Source organism: Rana temporaria, chromosome 7 (genome assembly GCF_905171775.1).
Source record: "Rana temporaria chromosome 7, aRanTem1.1, whole genome shotgun sequence".
Classification (NCBI taxonomy): Eukaryota; Metazoa; Chordata; class Amphibia; order Anura; family Ranidae; genus Rana; species Rana temporaria.
This window is the reverse complement of record NC_053495.1, coordinates 203,667,097-203,689,534: the sequence shown is the minus strand read 5'-3', so window position 1 is coordinate 203,689,534 and position 22,438 is coordinate 203,667,097. Positions and strand designations below refer to the sequence as shown.

The following is a 22,438-nucleotide window of genomic DNA, read 5'->3' as shown; positions in this document are numbered from 1 at the left end:
TAGCGAAAGAGCAAGAGAGAGACAAAACAAAAGAGAAATCGTCAATGTGATGATGCTGGAGAAACATTACACGCAACAAGGTAGCGCAACCGCACGCGCGCCGTCTGGGCCAAAGCAACATCTGGTCAAAGAGGAACTCACTGGCCCATAACTGTTGTGTCCTGAGTCATAGAACTTCCTAAGAAGCGAGACTCCCATTTTCTTGACTTAAAGTATAACTACTATAGGCAAAACTTTTTTTGTTTTTGCATTGAGTGGAGAGGGAGTAGAACCCACGTCAGGTTTTTATTGCTGTCTGTGACCCTGTTATTGAGATCCACCCTCTTGTCTCTATTTGTCCCGGTGCCCGTTACCATTGGAAATGAAAGTGAAAGAAACTCCAAAATTCTGGGTTCTTCTCAAAACAGGAATAGAGGGCAAATGTTCCGATGGGGACACTAGTTCTGGTGACCCCCTCCCCCCAGGGATTTGCTCACTTTTTGAGGGATTTCCTCTCATTACCTGTTTTGGCTATGGGACAGGAAAGAAGGGCTAGGAACCCTAAAAGGTATTTTTTTCTTATTTTCTTGTTACAGTGGAACCTCGAATTACGAGCATAATCCGTTCCAGGAGTATGCTCGTAATCCAAAGTACTCGCATATCAAAGAGAGCTTCCCCATTGAAGTCAATGGAAACTGAAATAATTTTTTCCCGCATTGACTTCATTGGCATGCAATACCGCATGCGGCCAGAGAGGCGGGGGGGCCCCCGGAGAGCCTTGGAAACGTCCAGAAAGGCCCGAGGACAGTTTGGCTGACCCCGGCAAACCTCGGAAAGATTTGGTTCACAAGCCTTTCCAAGGTTTGCCGAGGTCAGCCGAACTGTCCTCTGGCCTTTCCGGCCGTTGCCGAACGGCGCAGATCGCCGCTGTTCGTCTCCGGCGCCCCCACCCCCATCTCAGGCCAAATGCGGTACTGTATTTGCTTTGGCCTGAATCCTGCTCGTTTTACAAGACTACACTCGCAAACCGTGTTAGGATTTTAGTAAATACAGCGCCCGTATTGCGAAACGCTCATTAAACGCTTTACTCGCAGTCCGAGGTTCCACTATATATATGCAGTGTATATATAGATCTATATATATATATATATATATATATATATATGTATGTATATCTATATATATATACAGTATATATATTTTTTGCTGTCTTTCTCCCATTGGTAAGGTTCCCCTTCACTCCCTGTCCTGGAGATCGAGAAGTGTGGAGAAAGTGAGAGCACTCCAATTATAGTGAGAGGTCAAAAGCAAAATCCAACATATTTCGGGGGGCTCAAGTTGAACAAACCCGTAAAAATGTATATGATGGGCAGTCCCAACATATTTAGAGGCAGGGCCTTGTCGTCAGGACCAGACTGTACAGTAGGCACATTTTGGAAACATGGTCTGACCATGACCAACCCATGACCCCCTTCATCAGGGTCTGGATGCTGATTGTAAATAAGGAGAGTACTGGACAGGAAGTTGTCAAATTAAAGAATAGAATTTCTCTCATTAGGGTCACTGGTCAGGCAGCAATCTGTAAGGCTGTGAGTACAGTTACTAGCCGCATCCAAACCCTGATGAAAGAGGTGATTGAGACCCCCCGAAACGTGTTGAATTTTCTTGTAGCCTCCTCTCAATAAAGGTTTACTGGACTTACACTATAATCTTGGCACTCCCACTCTCACCACACTACTTAGATGACTCTGGGGACCTCTCAAGATAGAGCTGCTTCGAAAATTTTGTTCCAAAGTCATATCCCTATATCAGCACTCTACCAACGCACCTATTATGTCCTGGAGACATAACAGAAATTAAGGGGGCCTGGATCCCCTGCCGGTGGCACCGTGGTTCCCTGAAGGGCTGTAATTCCAGTGTCCATCAGCAACCAGCAGATCCCAGTAATCACTTTCCAACTGATGCTGGCTGCTGGGAGGGTATTTAGGTCCTCCTCTGTTAGTTCCCCTTTCTCCAGTGTTTTGCTGCTGCCAGATCGTGTTGCTTTTTATCCTGATCTTGCTCCTGCCTTGTAACCCGAACCCTGCTGTCTTGTTCTTTTCCCAGTTTATTCCCCCTTCTCATCTGCTCCCTGCTCCTCCAGTTAGAGTGTAGCTGGCCATCCCTACTGCTTATTCCTGACATAGTGGTCACTGGGGCAGATGTCCCCATTGAAAGATTTACCCTCACTTCCTTTACTGATGACTGTATTTCCCATCACTATGTGTCTTGTTAACAAACATAAAGAGTAAATCCCACCAGTGGGGACCCAGACAGCAATAAAAACCCTTTCACGCTCCATCTAAAACTAAACTGGAGACACTTTAATTGTCTTCGTTCAATAAATCTTCTAAAGCTGAGTTCCTCTTTAAAGCTGGCCACACATTTTACAACCTGATTGTATAATCCCATTTTTATTTGTAGCATGGGTGGGCCTGTCTAACCTGAACGTAATTTGAATGGGATGTTTAGATAGGCCCTTGTGCTACATTATTTTTGGCAAAGAGATTGCTCGATCAGGTTGTTACCCATGTGGCCAGGTTGACTCCACCTTCCTGCAGTCTGTAGGTGACCGAGGATGTTAGCGCCACCTTCAGATAGTCGCGTGGGCCCAGACAAGGCTACCGTGCCGCTGAGCTTGTCACTTACAGTAACCAAAGCCACCAAAAGCCCAACTGAAAGGAGCAGTCGGACCGGTATGGTGCTTCTCATAAACTCATGTCCTATGCTCCCATCACTGCAGAAAAAGCCCCTCTGGTAGGTCGGGATAAGGGAGGTGCAGTTCGTCACCACCGCTGGGGCACAGGCTGTCAGGACAAAGGCAAAGAGGTCACAAATTACAATGTGCTTCCCACACATTGACGGTCAGTGACAATTAAAGGGGCAGTCCGCCCATGACGGATAATTCGCTAGTGGCCCTAGTCGCACAATGGCTTTTGATATTCCTCAGGTATGCCGGTGATGAAATGTAATAGTTGAAAAGATGAACAACCAGCAACCCAAAAGCCATCCAGTTGCAAAGACATTTATTTGCTACGGGTTAAACACGCCTACGCGTTTCGGCCATAAGGCCTTAGTCATAGTGACTAAGGCCTTATGGACGAAACGCGTAAGCATATTTATTCCATATAAATCTCTTCAGAACTGGGTGACTTCAGGTTGCTGGCTGATCATCTTTTCAACTATTTTATCTAATTGTTGGTGGACGACACTTTCATCCTAAACACCAAAACCTCAACTTCCTTTCAGGACCCCGGTCAAAGCAGTGCTTTTCCTGTTGCAGGAAATATAACAACATGAGTAAGGCAAGTGGGCGGAGCTGGGAACCAAGCTGCAGAGAATTTTCTGCCCGAACCTCTGAGGAACATAAGAAGCCATTGGTGACTCAAAAGATTCCTTAAGCTAAGTGAAATAATGCATGAGGCAGCCCATTTACAATGAATGGGATGCCGAAGAACCTCAACGCATGTAAAAAATAAATAGGCCCATTCACACCTACACATGCATGTTGCCTTGTGCGTTGGCACATGCTGCAGACATGCATTTTAGGGGTGACCTAATTAAATTCAAATGGAACCCCAACACACACCAACACAGCAAACAAAGGTACCGGTCATGTTCTATTTTTGCCACATTGGCGCATGTTGAGGACCCATAAGAAATGGACAGGCACAGGCATAAACGCATGTACTGCAATGAGCGTCGGTGCAGAAAGTAACACCCAATAATGTGTGCACATAGATGTAAATGCGCCTGTAGTAAAAACTGCAAGAAATGGTGGGGACACGTGACAAAAAGACAAACTTTTTCAAACATAAATAATGTTTACATTTACATGCAATCATAACTATCACAATAATAATGAAAACAACAATAACAATAAGCATATATAACAATAATAACAACAAAAACATTTACAGTAGAACCACAAAACATGCAGGGTGGGTTTTGGATGGAGCACCACCAGTGTAAGGGGCATTCTTCTCACTGATCACCAATGTAAGGAACATTCTTCTCACTGATCACCAATGTAAGGAGCATTCTTCCCACTGATCACCAATGTAAGGGACATTCTTCTCACTGATCACCAATGTAAGGAACATTCTTCTCACTGATCACCAATGTAAGGAGCATTCTTCCCACTGATCACCAATGTAAGGGACATTCTTCTCACTGATCACCAATGTAAGGAACATTCTTCTCACTGATCACCAATGTAAGGGACATTCTTCCCACTGATCACCAAGATCAGGACCATTCTTCCCACTGATCACCAATGTAAGGGACATTCTTCCCACTGATCACCAATGTAAGGGACATTCTTCCCACTGATCACCAATGTAAGGAACATTCTTCTCACTGATCACCAATGTAAGGAACATTCTTCCCACTGATCACCAATGTAAGGGACATTCTTCCCACTGATCACCAATGTAAGGAACATTCTTCCCACTGATCACCAATGTAAGGAACATTCTTCTCACTGATCACCAATGTAAGGGACATTCTTCTCACTGATCACCAATGTAAGGATCATTCTTCCCACTGATCACCAATGTAAGGAGCATTCTTCCCACTGATCACCAATGTAAGGGACATTCTTCCCACTGATCACCAATGTAAGGAACATTCTTCCCACTGATCACCAATGTAAGGAACATTCTTCTCACTGATCACCAATGTAAGGAACATTCTTCTCACTGATCACCAATGTAAGGGACATTCTTCTCACTGATCACCAATGTAAGGAACATTCTTCTCACTGATCACCAATGTAAGGAACATTCTTCTCACTGATCACCAATGTAAGGGACATTCTTCCCACTGATCACCAATGTAAGGAACATTCTTCCCACTGATCACCAATGTAAGGAACATTCTTCTCACTGATCACCAATGTAAGGAACATTCTTCTCACTGATCACCAATGTAAGGGACATTCTTCTCACTGATCACCAATGTAAGGAACATTCTTCTTACTGATCACCAATGTAAGGAACATTCTTCTCACTGATCACCAATGTAAGGGACATTCTTCCCACTGATCACCAATGTAAGGGACATTCTTCCCACTGATCACCAATGTAAGGGACATTCTTCCCACTGATCTCCAATGTAAGGAACATTCTTCCCACTGATCACCAATGTAAGGAGCATTCTTCCCACTGACCATCAATGTGCCATTCCTCCCACCAACCATCCACGTAAAGAACATTTTTCCCCCGACCACCAATGTAAGGGACATTCTTCTCACTGATCACCAATATAAGGAGCATTTTTCCCACTGATCACCAATGTAAGGAACTATCTTCCCACTGATCACCAATGTAAGGAGCATTCTTCCCACTGATCACCAATGTAAGGGACATTCTTCCTACCTCTGGCCACCAATATAAAGAAGCCTATTCCCTATTGACTACCAATGTAGGGATGCTCTACAATGGCCACCAAAGTTATGGGGCCCTCCTTTCTCTGGCCAACAATGTGGGGGGCACCTCTTCCACTGACCATCAAGGTAGAGGGGGGCCCTTCTCCACTCATGGCCAATAAAAGTGGAGGTCTACTCTATAGTACGAGGGGCGTGTGGATAAAATAAGATTCACCTTTTTGTCAAGTCTAGGTACATCGTATTCTTTATATATCATGATTGATGATGATGATGATGATGATGATGATTGATTTTATTATTACTACAACATTCTGATCACACTATGAACTTTAGCAGAGGTTTCTTGAGACCTGGAAATTATTTGTTCTGTGGTGAAAGGGTCGGGAGAGATTGCCCCAGACTGTAACATGAAGTGGAGTTTACGGTCGCACAATATTCCAAAGGGGTGCAATTAGTTGCTACTCCATTGGAAGCCATTTGTTCCACCTATGTACAAGCTGATACATTTCTTCCATACCTATAACAATCGATCAATCACTCTACTAGATTGCAAAAGCACTCCTAAAAAAAATCGCCCGTGTCCTCCTATTCTTTGGCAGGAGCATACAATAGGCGCAGCGAAGACCAAATACAGATTTGTTGAAGACAGAATCTCGTTTTTTTTCCTCTTGTGACATAAACTTTAGAAGCTCTGGTCTTATTTCACTACCTAAACATCCCGCGACTCGGCCAACTTGGCCCGAAATGTTCAGCTCCGGCGTGCCAAGAGTTTGCTGAGAGTTGAGCATTTGTAGAACAAGCCGGGCCAAGCCGGTAATGAGAACCTGCAATGCAGACTGATAAAACTCGATGAGATCCAACCCAATCGCGTCGCGTACGCCGCTGAAAACAGCTGAGCAGGGGTCTGGATACGTGGCCCCACCAGCCCTGCCATGAGTTTGTATCCAGGCAGTTGTACAAATGGCTCCCACATGGAGGATCTGTCAGACATATGGCGCAAGACAACAGAGATTTAACCTCTTCATTGTAACAGCAAACAAAGTGTAAAAAAAAAAAAAAAAATCCCTGAGTACCCCCTCAGAGTACTAGTGTTACTATGGTGACACTTAACTACTCGGATGAAAAATTACGTACAAAAATAATAAATTATTTTTTTATAAAATTACTAATAATTTATTTATATGTAATAATTTTTTTTTTGTTAATTAAAAACTAAAAATAATATAACATACCGTATTTATCGACGTATATCGCGCACTATTTTCCCCTTAAAATAAGGGGAAAATCGTGGGTGCGCGATATACGCCGATAGCTGCTTCCCGCACTCAGTTTGAAATCCTGCGCCGACATATACCGAGTGCAGTACACTCGGGTACATTCGGCCAGGCTTGGCTTCGCTCGTGCTCACGCATAAACGTCACAGAGCGTGAGCGCGAGCGACGCCGAGCCTTGCCGAATGTACCCGAGTGTACTGCACTCGGTATATGTCGGCGGAGGCGTTCGAACTGAGCGCGGGAAGCGGGGACTCGACTTGAGGCGCGCGCTGGAGAAGCCGGGAGGACACCATCGAGGCCGCAGACGGACGCCGGACCGGACGATGGACGCTGGGAAGACACCAAAACTGTAAGTAATGAAATCATATAACTTTTTTTTTTACAGGAATTTCGGGGGCAACTTTAGGGGTGCGCGGTATACGCGGGAGCGCGTTATACCGCGATAAATACGGTACTGTCACCAGTCAGTGTCCCTGAACACCACCACACCAGTTATATGCTGATGCTGTACTGTGCTTGCGGCAGTATGTAAAGAAAATTGTGAAAAAAAATATTTTAAATATTGAATACAAAAATATATATATATTTTTTTTTTTTAACAAGCTGTCATCCGTCAGTGTCCCTGCTCACCACCACATCAGTCATTAGATGATGCTGTACTGCACTGGTGACTTATGCAAAAAAAAAAAATAATAATAATAATAATAATTTGGGAAAAAAAAAAAAAAATTAATAATTTCAAGCTCAGAAAATATGTCTTAAAAAAATGAATTTAAAGGCCGGCTGACATAATATAGTTACTGCACACCACGCCTGCCTGGTTTCCTACGTTCTTTTCAGGATTTTTTTTTTCTTTGAGCGGTGACATAGTAGTTTGGGTTTTGCCCAGTCAACTTTGTGGTCCAAATGGGATGTGTTTAATCCGATACGGAGAAACCTCAGAGACGTTCTTAACCGTAACCAGGAAAATGTCAGTTGGATGCCAGTCTGCGCATTATTGTGACCTCATGGCGTGCTCAGGAACGCCGGCCTGGGATTATTGGCTGGAGACGGGTCACCTGCAGCAATGTGGTGGAGGGGAATTAAATGGCATCTCTATAGCACACACACTGTGCTTTGTTGTTTTTTTATTTTTTTGCCTTCTTCTGGATCAACTGTGGGTATAGGATTGTGTATATACAATAAGAGTGTATGGATGTTTTTTTTTAAAGATATATATATATATATATATATATATATATATATATTAATTATACATATATTTAATATATAAATTATACATATATTAAAAAATATATTATATATATATATATATATATATATATATAAAATATATGTATTATTTATATATAAAATATATGTATAATATATATATATATATATATATATATATATATATATATATACATATATAAAATATATAAATAATATATATATATATATATATATATATATAAAATATATGTATATATATGAAATATATGTATATATAATATATGCATGATTTATATATAAAAAATATGCATTATTTATATATAAAAAATATGTATAATATGTATATAATATATATAAAATATATTATATATTTTATACATTTTATATATATATATATATATATATATATATATATTTATTTTATATATATATATATATATATATATATATAAAATATATGTATATATAAAATATATGTATTATTTATATATAAAATATATGTATTATATATATATATATATATATATATATATATATATATATATATATATATATATATATATATATATATATATATTTATTATTTATATATATATATATATATATATATATATATACACACACATATATATTTCATATATATATATTTCATATATATATACATACATATAATACAAAATATTTATAATAACAATCCTTTCTAAAAGTAAATAATATGGGAAAGTTCTCCAGAGTATTTTCATAAAATTGAGTGAAAATATAATTTTTCGACCATATTAAACCATTAGTGGCCAACTGTACTGATGTATAAGAATTAATATTACTAAATAAATAATATTAATAATAATAATAATAATAATAATAATAATAATTTAATATAAAGAAAAAATATTTAAAAAGGCTCAGGGCCTTCAACGCTAATAATCCACTTTCCAAAGCAATAAAAATAAGACAGGGATTCAAACCCTTCCACATGCCAGCCATCAAAAAATAAATAAAAATTTAAGGTGTAATTCTCTAGGAAAGGTGAGCGTCACGGAACGCCATAACGGCTGCCAAAGAATCCCCGTCCGCGGTGCCGTAAGCTCATTTAGGGCTAATCTTCGCATTAGAGAGCCGCACGAGCGAGGGCAGGGCTTGGAAACTTCACCTTAATATTTGGAGGCAAGTTTGGGAACCCCGCCAGTGGCTGAAAAAAAGGGAAAAAAAAAATAAAAAAAAAATAAAAGATTATAGAGGCGCGATAGCCTGGTATGTGATACTGGAGCTGGGCCGGCTCGGTAAATATTATGATTTTTACGCGTGTCACACAGGGTGCTATTTTAAGCAGCTCAGCGCTACCGGTCTTGGGGTTGGTGTAAACCTGCCTTGGGTTTGTAATATACGGGCGGATTATTGAGACTGGCGCAGCGCCAAAGTGGCTGGACCTAAAATGTCTCATTTTCCCCCCTTTGAAGCCGCGACGTTTAATGGAGAAATGATTCCTGTGTACACACCACCATTGATGTGCATTCTGCGCCCGTCTCCGCTCGCCCCTCTCCGCGGCGCTCGCCCCTCTCCGCTCGCCCACCACCCTGCCTGTGTTATAAAACAGCGCTAACACGTTAGTATAAAAAAGAAAAGAAGTGATTTGTGGGCCCCATTAATGCCTTCATATGTTTATATTCGGCGGCCCCGTGTTTGCGCAATTCACGGGAAAAGGCTTTATTCCTGGGAAAGTGTTTTCTCTTCCCGAATTGTCTTTGGCTCCCAAACGTGCCGATCCCATCTAAGAGCAAAGAATACGAGAAGAAAGTTCTACACAGGATTTTATAATATTGAGCGAAAAGAGAACTTTTCAACCGTATTAAAAAACCATTAGTGGCCAAATGTGCTTTTCACCACCAGCTTTCAGAATCTTAAATACTCTGCTGGAGGACTCTGCTCCTTCCTCTATAACTCTCCTCTGCTCAAATACTCTGCTGGAGGACTCTGCTCCTTCCTCTATAACTCTCCTCTCCTGATATACTCTGCTGGAGGACTCTGCTCCTTCCTCTATAACTCTCCTCTCCTGAAATACTCTGCTGGAGGACTCTGCTCCTTCCTCTATAACTCTCCTCTGCTCAAATACTCTGCTGGAGGACTCTGCTCCTTCCTCTATAACTCTCCTCTCCTGAGATACTCTGCTCTGCTGGAGGACTCTGCTCCTTCCTCTATAACTCTCCTCTCCTGAAATACTCTGCTGGAAGACTCTGCTCCTTCCTTTATAACTCTCCTTTCCTCAAATACACTGTTGGAGGACTCTTCTCTTTCCTCTATAACCCTCCTCTCCTGAAATACTCTGCTCTGCTGGAGGACTCTTCTCCTTCCACTACTCTCCTCTGCTCAAGTACTCTGCTGGAGGACTCTGCTCCTTCCTCTATAACGCACCTCTCCTGAAATCTTCTGCACTGCTGGAGGACTCTTCTCCTTCCACTGCTCTCCTCTCCTGAAATCCTCTGCTTTCCTGGAGGACTCTGCTCTTTCCTCTATTACTCTCCTCTCCTGAAATACTCTGCTGGAGGACTCTGCTCCTTCCTCTATAACTCTCCTCTCCTACTCTGCTCCTTACTCTGCTCTCCTCAAATACTCTGCTTAAGTACTATTCTCCTTCCTCTATAACTCTCCTCTCCTGAAATACTTTGCTCTACTGGAGGACTCTGCTTCTTCCTCCTTTTTTTTCCTCTCCTTCCTCTATCTAAGTATCCTCTTCTGAAATACCCTGCTCTGCTGGAGGACTCTGCTCCTTCCTCTATAACTCTCCTCTCCTGAAATACTCTGCTGGGGGACTCTGCTCCTTCTTCTATAACTCTCCTCTCCTGAAATACTCTGCTGGAGGACTCTGCTCCTTCCCTTTTTTTTTCTTTTGTTTTTATTATTATTATTATTATTATTATTATTATTATTATTATTATTATTATCTCTTTCCTCTATAACTCTCCCCTCCTGAAATACTTTGCTCTGCTGTGTGACTCATCTCCTTTCTCTGCTCTCCTCTACTGAAGTACTCTGCATTGCTGGAGGACTCTTCTCCTTCCTCTATAACTCTCCTCTCCTAAAATCCTCTGCTCTGCTGGAGGACTCTGCTCCTTCCTCTATAACTCTCCTCTCCTGAAATACTCTGCTCTGCTGGAGGACTCTGCTCCTTCCTCTTTAACTCTCCTCTCCTGAGATACTCTGCATTGCTGGAGGACTCTGCTCCTTCCTCTATAACTCTCCTCTTCTGAAATACTCTGCTCTGCTGGAGGACTCTGCTCCTTCCTCTAAGTCTCCTCCCAGTGTAAATCCACTAACAGGGGACACGCGGATAGGAGGAGAGAGTAGAGTGTTGGAGCGATGAGTCTGCTCCTTCACTATACAGTCACACACTGGGGAAGAAGCAAGATCTAAACCTGACAAATCAGACAGGGCTGTGCTGTACGGCAGAACTGTGTAAATCTCAGAGCTGGATGGACAGATATAGAAAATCCTTCCAGTTGTGTATTGAGCTTCTGGCCTGAAGTCCCCCTTTGAGCCGCGTCAGTCATTAGCCGACATGAAGGACAGGATCGTATTGTAGCAGACCTTTTAATAGTCGATTTCCGCGACGCTAACCCTCAACATGGGCCGACCCTCATAAAAGCCAATAATAGTAAAACGCGGGTTTTATGTGCTACAAAGTGGCGTTTGGATGAATGACTGTTTAATGCGATTAAATCCAAGTCTCAGGATGGGACAGTAAACGTCTGGATTTGTGTATCTCCTATACACAGTCCGGGGGGGGGGGGGGCCGGGGGGCCGGGGGGGCCAAGTCTCCTCAATGTTCCTATTGTATATGTGGAAAGGTCTCTCCAGCTGCCACCTGCACAAACAGCACAAGTGTACGAATATGTAATGAGATATATAAGGGCCACAACCGCCGCAGGAAAAGAGGAAACCGGCCACTCTGATGGGAAAAAAACGTTTACTAACCGCTTTACGGGGAAGAGAACGTTTCTTTTTTAAAGGGATTTCCGAGTCCAATATCCCAGACCGGAAATTGGGGGGGGGGGTGAACATTTTTTATTTTTCTGATTAATGAAACGCCTGTTTGTTAATGATAGGAAGTCTTGGTAGAGAACTTCTTTGAGAAGTCTAAAAAAAAAAAGTGGCATGTCTGCATTTTTCTGCACCGCATCGGACAGAGGGGTCAGCACAGCAGGGCACAGTACTAGGGGGATCAGAGGGGCACAGTACAGGGGGGGGGGGGGAGGGCACAGTACTAGGGGGATCAGAGGGGCACAGTAGAGGGGGGGTCAGGAGGGCACTGTACTAGGGGGATCAGAGGGGCACAGTACAGGGGGGTCAGGAGGGCACAGTACTAGGGGGATCAGAGGGGCACAGTACAGGGGGGGGGGCAGGAGGGCACAGTACTAGGGGGATCAGAGGGGCACAGTACAGGGGGGGGGCAGGAGGGCACAGTACTAGGGGGATTAGAGGGGCACAGTACAGGGGGGATCAGAAGGGCACAATACAGGGGGGTCAGGTGGGTACAGAATTAGGGGGATCAGAGGGGCACAGTACAGGGGGGTCAGGAGGGCACAGTACTGAGGGGATCAGAGGGGCACAGTACAGGGGGGTCAGGAGGGCACAGTACTAGGGGGATCAGAGGGGCACAGTACAGGGGGGGATCAGAGGGGCACAGTACAGGGGGGTCAGGAGGGCACAGTACTTGGGGGATCAGAGGGGCACAGTACAGGGGGGTCAAGAGGGTACAGTACTGAGAGGATCAGAGGGGCACAGTACAGGGGGGTCAGGAGAGCACAGTACCAGGGGGATCAGAGGAGCACAGAACAGGGGGGGTCATGAGGGTGCAGAATTAGGGGAATCAGAGGGGCACAGTACAGGGGGATCAGGAGGGCACAGTACTAGGGGGATCAGAGGGGCACAGTACAGGGGGATCAGGAGGGCACAGTACTAGATTGGATCAGAGGGGCAGAGTACAGGTGGGTCAGAAGGGCACAGTACTAGGGGGATCAGAGGGGCACAGTACATGGGGATCAGGTGGGCACAATATTGTGATCAGGAAGGCACAGTACAGGTTCCAGGATGTTTCCCTGGGACAGCTTAGTAAAAAGCATAACTATCCCGGAACAGTTGGAAAATACATAATGCAAGATTATCATGGTGCCCTCATGCACCTGGGCCCCCTAGGCAATGCCCAGGAGTGCCCATGCATTAAGACAGCCCTGATCAAAAGCATTTTGTTACATTGGTTTGACACTTGTTGATCCTATCAAAAATTCAGTACTATCCTGAGCACTCTGCATTCATATCACAATCAGTATTATCAGCCCTACCAAGTTCTCCTCTCTGAACTACCAAACAACCCCCCCCCCCCCCCCATGCTACAGTGATAAAGAGAGGCAAAGGAGTTCTGCAGCCCTAACACACTTCCTGTCCTAGGGTGACACCACTTCTCGTGGATACATACAATGCCGTGAGAGAGTGTTGTCACCCTAGAACAGGAAGTGCATTACTAGCAGGATCACCAGGTGAAAATAAAAGAAGTAAAAACCTTACAGAAAAAAAGTGAATGCAGCCACCACATCTAAGGACTGGCAAGCTCAGGGCCGTCTTTACCACAGGGGAAAAAGGGGCAGCTGCTCCGGGCCCAGTCATTGTTGTGGGGCCCAAAGCAGCTGCCCTTTGAGCCCACACTGCCCTCAAATAGTTGATAAGAGGATTCGGTAGGGGACAAGAAAATTTTACAGAGGGTCCAATCAATATTAAAGATGGGTAAGCTGCAGTATTTTACATGATTGCTCTTGGGTTTAGATATGCATTCAGTGAACTCGAATTTTGAGGAAGCAATCTTGAATTTGTTGCAGGGAAACCCCCCGGGTGCCCTGGCAAAGCTCCATACTCTAAACAGGGATACCTGAAGCAAGTAGGTCAATGCTCCGAGATAATGGTCGTACTTTAGTCATCTGAGTCACTTTGATTATTTTCCAATTAGCCGACGACCAGGTGTGTCCTCCTCGTATTAATAACTTCTAGCTGGGAGTTAATGAAAATGAGATCCATACACAACAATGAGGAGCCTGTGAACATGGAGACACTATGCAAATACGGCGTTCCGGTTTGTTAATAACGCAGTTAATGAGTGATAGAAGGACTTGGTGAAGTGGTTGCTCTTGCAGCATGAAATCCCAAAAATTTCCTAATATATGCTTCCGGCTTCCGGGCATTTCTCACCAACGTTATTGGGGGGCAGGATATAATACGACCTATAATAACCCTACATAGGGATCTACAAAGGCTTCCCAAAGATTTGTGTTTTTGGGGTTTAGATACATTGTACACCTTGCACACTCAGAGCAAGTTGCTTACCTCGGCTACAAAAACTGGCATGACCAATCAGCATCAGATGCCTCGGCATTTGGTCTCCAGGACCGTCTTAATGCATTAGACACACGGGGTACCGCCCGGGGGGCCCCATGATCAGGGACAGGACAAGGAGGGGACGTGGTTGCAGCGTGCTGTGTTAGGGGGGCACACTAGTGATTTGAATGCTTTTTTCTGTTCCTCTTTGACAAGAGTAAGTAGCTGCAGTGTCACTCCTGTCAGAAGGAGCAGCAGATGTTTTCTGCTGGAGAGAGGACTCAGCTTTCTTCTCCCTCCTGCAGCGAGTGGAGAAGAGCCAGGACTGAGACTGAGAACTTACCTCAGTCTCAGCAGGGAGAAGAAGGAGGAACTTACTTCATAGCAGGTGGGAACAGAATTTGTGATGTGTGAGGACAAGGGGAAGGGTGGGGGGGGGGGTCACTGTGATAGGGACACTATGATGGGTGAAACCTGATGTATGGGATACTGAAATGGGGGCACCTAATGTAAGTGGGCACTCTGATGGGAATACCTGATGTATGGTGCCCCCTTACATTAGGTGTCCTTATTTCAGTGTCCCCATACATCAGGTTTTTACCCATCATAGTGTCCCTATCACAGTGCCCTTCCCCTTGTACTCACACAGATTACAAATGCTGTTCCCACCTGCTATGAAGGCATCTCCTCCTTCTTCTCCCTGCTGAGACTGAGGTGAGTTCTCAGTCTCAGTACCGGCTCTTCTCCACCCCCCTGCAGTAGGGAGGAGAAAGCTGAGTCCTCTCTCCAGCAGAAAACAGCTGATGCTCCTTCTGACAGGAGTGACACTGCAGCTACTCCTGTCAAAGAGGAGCAGAAAAAGCATTCAAATCACTAGTGAGCAGGGGCGGACTGACCATTGAGGCACTCGGGCACTGCCTGAGGGCTCCATGCCACTACGGGGCCCCATCAGGGTTGCCAGGCTCATAAAAACCAGGAACAGTATGTAAAAATCTGTGTTTTTTTTACATCTGTGCCTGATATGTCCAAAACCTGACATGCTTTTTATGTAAAAATCTCAGATTTGTAATGCCTCTGTAATGCCTCATGGCTTGGTGGCCATCTGTAAGCCCGGGGGCCCCATAATCTTCTATTGCCCGGGGGCCCCATGAGTTGTCAGTCCGCCCCTGCTAGTGAGCCCCCCTTCCAAATACAGCACGCGGCAACCCTTTTCCCTCCTTGTCCTGTCCCTGATCATGGGGCCATGTCGAGGCATCTGCTGCTGATTGGTCATGTTTTGCCCTGTTTTTTTTTGGACTGTGATGGGGAAACCTAATCTATGGTGACCCTGTGATGGGGACACCTGATGGATGATGACACCTGAAGGATGGGGACACTGTGATGGGGAAACCTGATGGATGGGGACAGTGAGATGAGGGAACCGGATGAATATGGGCACTGTGAAGGGAACACCTTATGGATGGGAACCCTGTCATGGGGACACCTGATGTATTGGGGCGTTGTAATGAGGAGGACACCTGATGGATGAGGACACCCAATGGATAGGGGCACTGTGATGGGGGAACCTGATGAATATGAGCACTGTGATGTATTGAGGTGTTGTAATGAGGACACCTGATGCAGGCTGGTAGAACCTCCAGTGCATTACTTTGCCCAAGAGCCCATGATACTATTAAGATGGTACTGCATGTGACCATCCCTCATTGGATCTCAAAGCATTGGTTTCCAAGTATTTCAGGAGTTCTGACTTCTTTTCTCAACAGATGGATCATCTCTAAATGCCTTGTTCCTCCACAAGACCATTGCTGAGACCCATGACTAATGTGCCAACCTCAAAGGCGTTATAGAGCTTAGCTGTGTCCTGGCATCTTTCTTTGTTTTCATGCTTGATAGCAACAGGAGACGAAGTCATGGAAATCATTCTTTTATGCCCCACCAGCCAGATGCACATCCAGAACCGGTGGTGTATAATACAAATATAGCCTAAAACTATAGAGCCATTTATTCCAAACTGCATACAGCTGTTTTAGGCATTTTGGCCATCATCAGTGCAGCATATGCAAGCCTTGGCTTCTTTTTTTCCCCAACATCCCCGTGTCTTTTTCAACGGACGACAAGTGAACTGGCGGTGCCAGGGAATCGGCACACAACGTGAGGGCCATCCAAAGAATTCTGCAATAGCGGAGTTATTCAAGGCTTCCATAATTATGCTTACATCTGCTCAATCACCTAGCCTGAATAGGAATCCCGCCGTACCAAATCCCCCCGCCTTTGTGCTGTGGCACGCAGGTTTGGGAGGATCACATGGTGACAAGGGGATCCATTCAATTCCCACGGGACGAATTTCACTACCCTGGTGGCTCGGCCGCTGACCTTCATTCACCGCTTCCCTCAGTCTCTGGGAGACAAAGGGGCCAGCTATGAAGGAAGCATTGTCTTCGCTCCCCATTCTAAACCCTGCAATAATCTGCAGAAACCTCACCGGGAGCAAATCGGTTAAACTCCAAGCCAAAGTAAAAAAAAAGCAATTCATTGCAAATACCAAAACACCCTACAATCTGTTCATTTCTAGTGAAAAAAAAAAAAGACTGATAAAAAAGATTGATAGGACCAAACAGTGTTTTGTAGACTAAGAAACATGTCATATATCTACTGCATGTTGGTTTTCCACTCTTGAAAACAAATTGAGAATTTAGAGAAGACAGGAGAGCCCAATATAGTGCATTTTACCTCTTGGAGGTTTTTTTTTGCGGTGCCAAAAAAAGTGCACACACATAAAGAGTGACACAAAACGTGCAACTGTCCTCGTCATATTCGATGCCGCCATCTTGCTTCACCCCACCTATGCCTTGGAAGCTACCGTGCATGCGTCAAAGTCATTTCGAGCATGTGCAGGTTTCCACGGAGGCAGGTAAGTATACACACATTCGGGTTTCTCGGCAGGAAAACACTGCCGAGAATCTCATGACAAGAAAATAGAGAGCAGGATCTCTATTTTTTTCGTCTAGATTCTGGGCAGTTTTCTCGACGAGAAACCTCAAAGCCTCGTACACACACACAGAGGTGGCTCTTTAATTAGGTAAATTAGGCGGTCACCCAAGGCCTTGTGCTCACAGGCGCCTCGCAGCCTCCCAACCCACCCAATGCATTACTCCAGTTTTGAGGGACAGGGGACCTTAACGCTGCTGTGCTCAGGCAGCGTTAAGGGCCCAGCGTTCCTAACAACCAGTGAATATCGGTGACACCACCCCTTGTGGCGTTAATGACCAGGCATGCCCTCAGTCACAAGGGGGCGGGTTCACCTGGTGACATCACCGGGTGGCCCCCGCCCCTTAGTTATTAAAGAGCAGGATCTGGGGGCTGCCTTGTTAAAGGGGGCTTCCAGATTCCGATAAGCCCCCTGCCCGCAGACCCCCAAAACCACCGGCCAGGGTTGTGGGGAAGAAGCTCTTGTCCTTGGATTATTTTTCCCATCATGGGTGTGAGTGGGGGCCCCATGTCAAGTTTTGCCTAAGGCCTCACAAAGCCTAGAGCCGCCTCTGCACATGCACGGTTTACTCGGCAAAAAAGCTCTGGCAGCAGTTTTCTTGCCGAGAAAACCGTGCGTGAGTACGAGGCTTAAGTCTACTTGCACAAAGCAGCAGTTTCGTTGGTAAACTTGAACTTCTTCAGAAAAGGTGCAACAAGAACACTTTTGTCAAGGCTGGAATCAAATCCGTCAGCAGTGAGGAGAGTAGGAATGTCTCAGTGCCGATAGATCAGCTTTCAGCCCCTACAAAAGTGCTGGCATATGAGCAGGGCAGGTGATCTGACGATATGGTTCCGGCTATCGAGATGGTTCCTATAAGGACTGCGCAGGCGCAATCCTTGCCGAAGGAAATCTCAGAACCTCGGCCGGCATCCAGGGCGACGTGGAATTTGAGGAAAGTGGCCAGTCGGCCTCACGTCCACGCTATGCTCGGACGGCTCGCTCAGCCTCCTGGCTCTTTTTTTAACATCCTCCAATCCACGGGGATGTTCAGGAATGAGCCTGGATGCCGGCTGAGGTTCGGAGATTTCCGTCGGCAAGGATTGCGCCTGCGCAGTCCTTACAGGAACCATCTCGATAGAGGAACCTTAACGACGAGTCACCGGGACAAGAGCGTAGAGTGCACATAGACATGAAGTGGCTCAATGAGGCTGCAGGTGATCTGAGATACAGAAGTTTAGGTGAAAACACGTATTTTATTTTTTCCAAAAGGTAGTAGTCAACATCCAATCAAGCTCCAGGACAGTTTAAAAATAACGACCCAACACACAATAGAGAGTCTATGCATACCGCCAGATTGTGTAGCCCCCCCCCAGACCCAAGCGTGCTCAGTATGCAAATCTCTACTTCAATAGCAGGGCGAGTATGCCCCTCCCGCCTCCTTCAATGCCATGGCCCTGCCTTTGCGTAGGTCTCTCCTTCAAAGCACATAAGGCACATTCAGTGATGTCTTTTTTCGCCTTATGAATAACCATGCACAGCCAACAAACGCATGAGTCAAAAAAGGGGCCCCTTCTGAAAAGCCCCAATTAAGCAGCCAGTTAAATCTTTGCTAACCAGGAGATGTGTTGGTTTTTAATAAGTTCACCGCACAACAAGACAAGTGCTCTTCAAATCTTCCAAGGAGGGAGCAGAATCCCACAGGAGCTCATCCCGAGGGAAGAAGGTCTGCAATTATAGAAGAATGACTGGCTCGGGCAAAGGGAGGGCGAGGACCACAATCAGCCTGATCTCTCAGGATTTAATCAGCACAGTTAGAATCTGGTTGTGGCCAACTGTTTGTTGTCACTGTGTAATTACACAATTACAGGGCAACAGGTTGGAAAGGATGCACAGTTGTAGCCACAGGCACTTCTTTTCTATTGTGTGCTGGAGGTCGGTGAGGAGGTACGCTAAACCAGTGATGGTGGGAAAAATTACACACAGCCAGCAAGATTATGATGCGGATAACAACACCTCTAACCCCCCGACAGAGTGTAAGTAAACAAAGCAGATTTATGGGCATCTTATCCAAAGAGACCGGTGACATCACTGAGAATGCAGCCTATCCATTCACTAGAGACCAGTGACATCACTGAGAATGCAGCCTATCCATTCACTAGAGACCAGTGACATCACTGAGAATGCAGCCTATCCATTCACTAGAGACCGGTGACATCACTGAGAATGCAGCCTATCCATTCACTAGAGACTGGTGACATCACTGAGAATGCAGCCTATCCATTCACTAGAGACCGATGACATCACTAAGAATGCAGCCTATCCATTCACTAGAGACCGGTGACATCACTGAGAATGCAGCCTATCCATTCACTAGAGACCGGTGACATCACTGAGAATGCAGCCTATCCATTTACTAGAGACCGTGACATCACTGAGAATGCAGCCTACCCATTCACTAGAGACCGATGACATCACTAAGAATGCAGCCTATCCATTCACTAGAGACCGGTGACATCACTGAGAATGCAGCCTATCCATTCACTAGAAACCGGTGACATCACTGAGAATGCAGCCTACCCATTCACTAGAGACCGGTGACATCAATGAGAACGCAGCCTATCCATTCACTAGAGACCAGTGACATCACTGAGAATGCAACCTATCCATTCACTAGAGACCAGTGACATCACTGAGAATGCAGCCTATCCATTCACTAGAGACCGGTGACATCACTGAGAATGCAGCCTATCCATTCACTAGAGACCAGTGACATCACTGAGAATGCAACCTATCCATTCTCTAGAGACCGGTGACGTCACCGAGAATGCAGCCTATCCATTCACTAGAGACCGGTGACGTCACCGAGAATGCAGCCTATCCCTTCACTAGAGACCGGTGACATCACTGAGAATGTAGCCTATCCAGTAACCAAAGGCTCGCAGCAGTTATGCTATATATAATTTATAAATGGCTTACAATTGTGCTTTGCTTTGCTTTCCATCCAGACTATCCCTTCATTTACAGACTGTAGAGTGCTCTTGGTGAAGTGTGAATACAGCCCACAATTTATAATGAGTTGTTTTCCTCTCCAAGTGAACCCTTTCCAGCCTCTTCATGTTTATCATCTCACCGTCTTTAGCCGGCACCAGCTAATCATTAAACGCCTGAGAGCCGCACGAGGGTTGGAAGCGCTATCTGGGTGGAAAAGCCACTGATAGCCCTGTGCTGACAGATTGCTCCTCCATTGTCCTCTGAGTAGATTCTGGTGAGAAAAATGCAGCAGCATAGACATAATATCGCCGGAGATCACCATAGACACAATATAGCGAAGGCCCGGAAGATGTTACCAAATGGAAAGTACGCAGACCAAGAGATTAAACAGGAACTCCGGACCCCAAAACTCAAATCGGAAGTGCTGCTATTTCTATCCAGGAGACATTGACTCTCCCCTATGGTCAGAAAGGCCAATCAATTGATCTTTTAATAATTTGATGCAGCCAAATTTACCAGGCTTTGCCATGATGGCTAGTAAGAGAAAGGTAACACCCACATACGATGCTGGGTATCCATGATTGAAGGAACTGAAATGCAATCAGTGCTGGCTGGTGCTCCAAATTTTTTGGGGGGGCGCAAACAAACTTTATCTGGAAAAATAAACCAATCAATCGCAGCCACTGTACCAAACGCAGCCACTGTGCCCATCAAACGCAACCACTGTGCCCATCAAACGCAACCACTGTGCCCATCAAACTCAGCCACTTTGCCCATCAAACGCAACCACTGTGCCCATCAAACGCAACCACTGTGCCCATCAAACTCAGCCACTTTGCCCATCAAACGCAGCTACTTTGCCCATCAAATGCAGCCATTGTGCCCATCAAAAGCAACCACTGTGCCCATCGAACTCAGCCACTTTGCCCATCAAACGCAACCACTGTGCCCATCAAATGCAACCACTGTGCCCATTAAACTCAGCCACTTTGCCCATCAAACGCAGCCACTGTGCCCATCAAATGCAGCCATTGTGCCCATCAAAAGCAACCACTGTGCCCATCGAACTCAGCCACTTTGCCCATCAAACGCAACCACTGTGCCCATCAAATGCAACCACTGTGCCCATCAAACTCAGCCACTTTGCCCATCAAACTCAGCTTCTTTGCCCATCAAATGCTCCCACTGTGCTCCAAGTGCTGCCACTGTTCCCAAATGTTGCCACTGTGCCCCAAGTGCTCCCACTGTGCCCCAAGGACGGCTTGCGCCGTTCTATCTTAGATTGCAATGTTTCTTTTGCCTGCTACATGGCGCTTCCATTGCGGCCGGCGTAGATTATTTAAATGAGGGGATATACGCCGATTCGCAAACGAACGCCAGGCCTACGCCGTCGAATTACGTTGTTTCCGTAAGGGATAGGCCGCCTAAAGTTAGAGCTATGCTCTAGTGGCCTAGCCAATGTTAAGCCGCAAATTTCGAAAATGTTAACGTTGTTTGCGTAAGTCGTCCGCGAATCGGGAGTTACGTCGTTTACGTCCGCGTCGAAATCAATAGGCCCGTACGGCCTACTTAGCCGCAATGCGCATTGGGAAATGTAGTCGCCTGGCGCATGCGCAGTGTAAAAAAACGTCAAAAAACGTGAGGTCAAGCCTCATTTCCATACTACACGCCCCCCTCCCAGTCATTTGAATTAGGCGCCCTTACGCCCGCTCGTTTTATTTTTTATTTTATTTTTAGGAGAAAAAAAAATGTGTGGAACTCCACTTTAAATACAAAAAAGGTGCCGGTACTACTGTGCAAGACTGAGAGATAGGCTGGAGTTCGGCCTACACTATCCAAAATTGGATTTAGATGGACTTTATATTGCAAAAAAAAAATGCTTTTATAGACTTTATATATGTTATATCATTACCACATTAGGATTATTCTTATAGAATAATACCAAAAACACAGCAGAGGTCTGGAAGTCCCGGAGAAAAAAATAAAAAAAATAATAAAACACGCAAAGCAGTTAAAACTGTTGGAGAAATCTTTGTTCATTGCTATGAATTTAATATAAGTTGTATTATATCCTCCCCTCCCCCCCACCAATGCCCGGGAGCTAGAATCATATATTTAAAAAAATACGCGATTTAATGCTGCGAGAGCCACCACTTCCATCACTCATTAACTGGCTTATTAACAAGCTGGAACGCCGTATTTACATAGTATTTCCACCTT

The 22,438-nt window shown here is 45.1% G+C and overlaps 1 protein-coding gene across 2 annotated transcripts in view; it reads right to left on the bottom strand.

The window, feature by feature from the left end:
- Nucleotides 1–22,438, bottom strand: part of PLPP3 (phospholipid phosphatase 3) — a 102,552-nt gene that overhangs the window by 50,861 nt on the left and 29,253 nt on the right. Inside the window, exon 2 of one of the 2 annotated variants that reach the window (XM_040360858.1) lies at nucleotides 2,668–2,825. The exons of the other annotated variant lie outside the window; for it this stretch is intronic. Within the exon in view, the coding sequence (XP_040216792.1) occupies nucleotides 2,668–2,825 (158 nt within the window). The remainder of the gene's footprint in view (nucleotides 1–2,667; nucleotides 2,826–22,438) is intronic. 2 annotated transcript variants of the gene reach the window in all.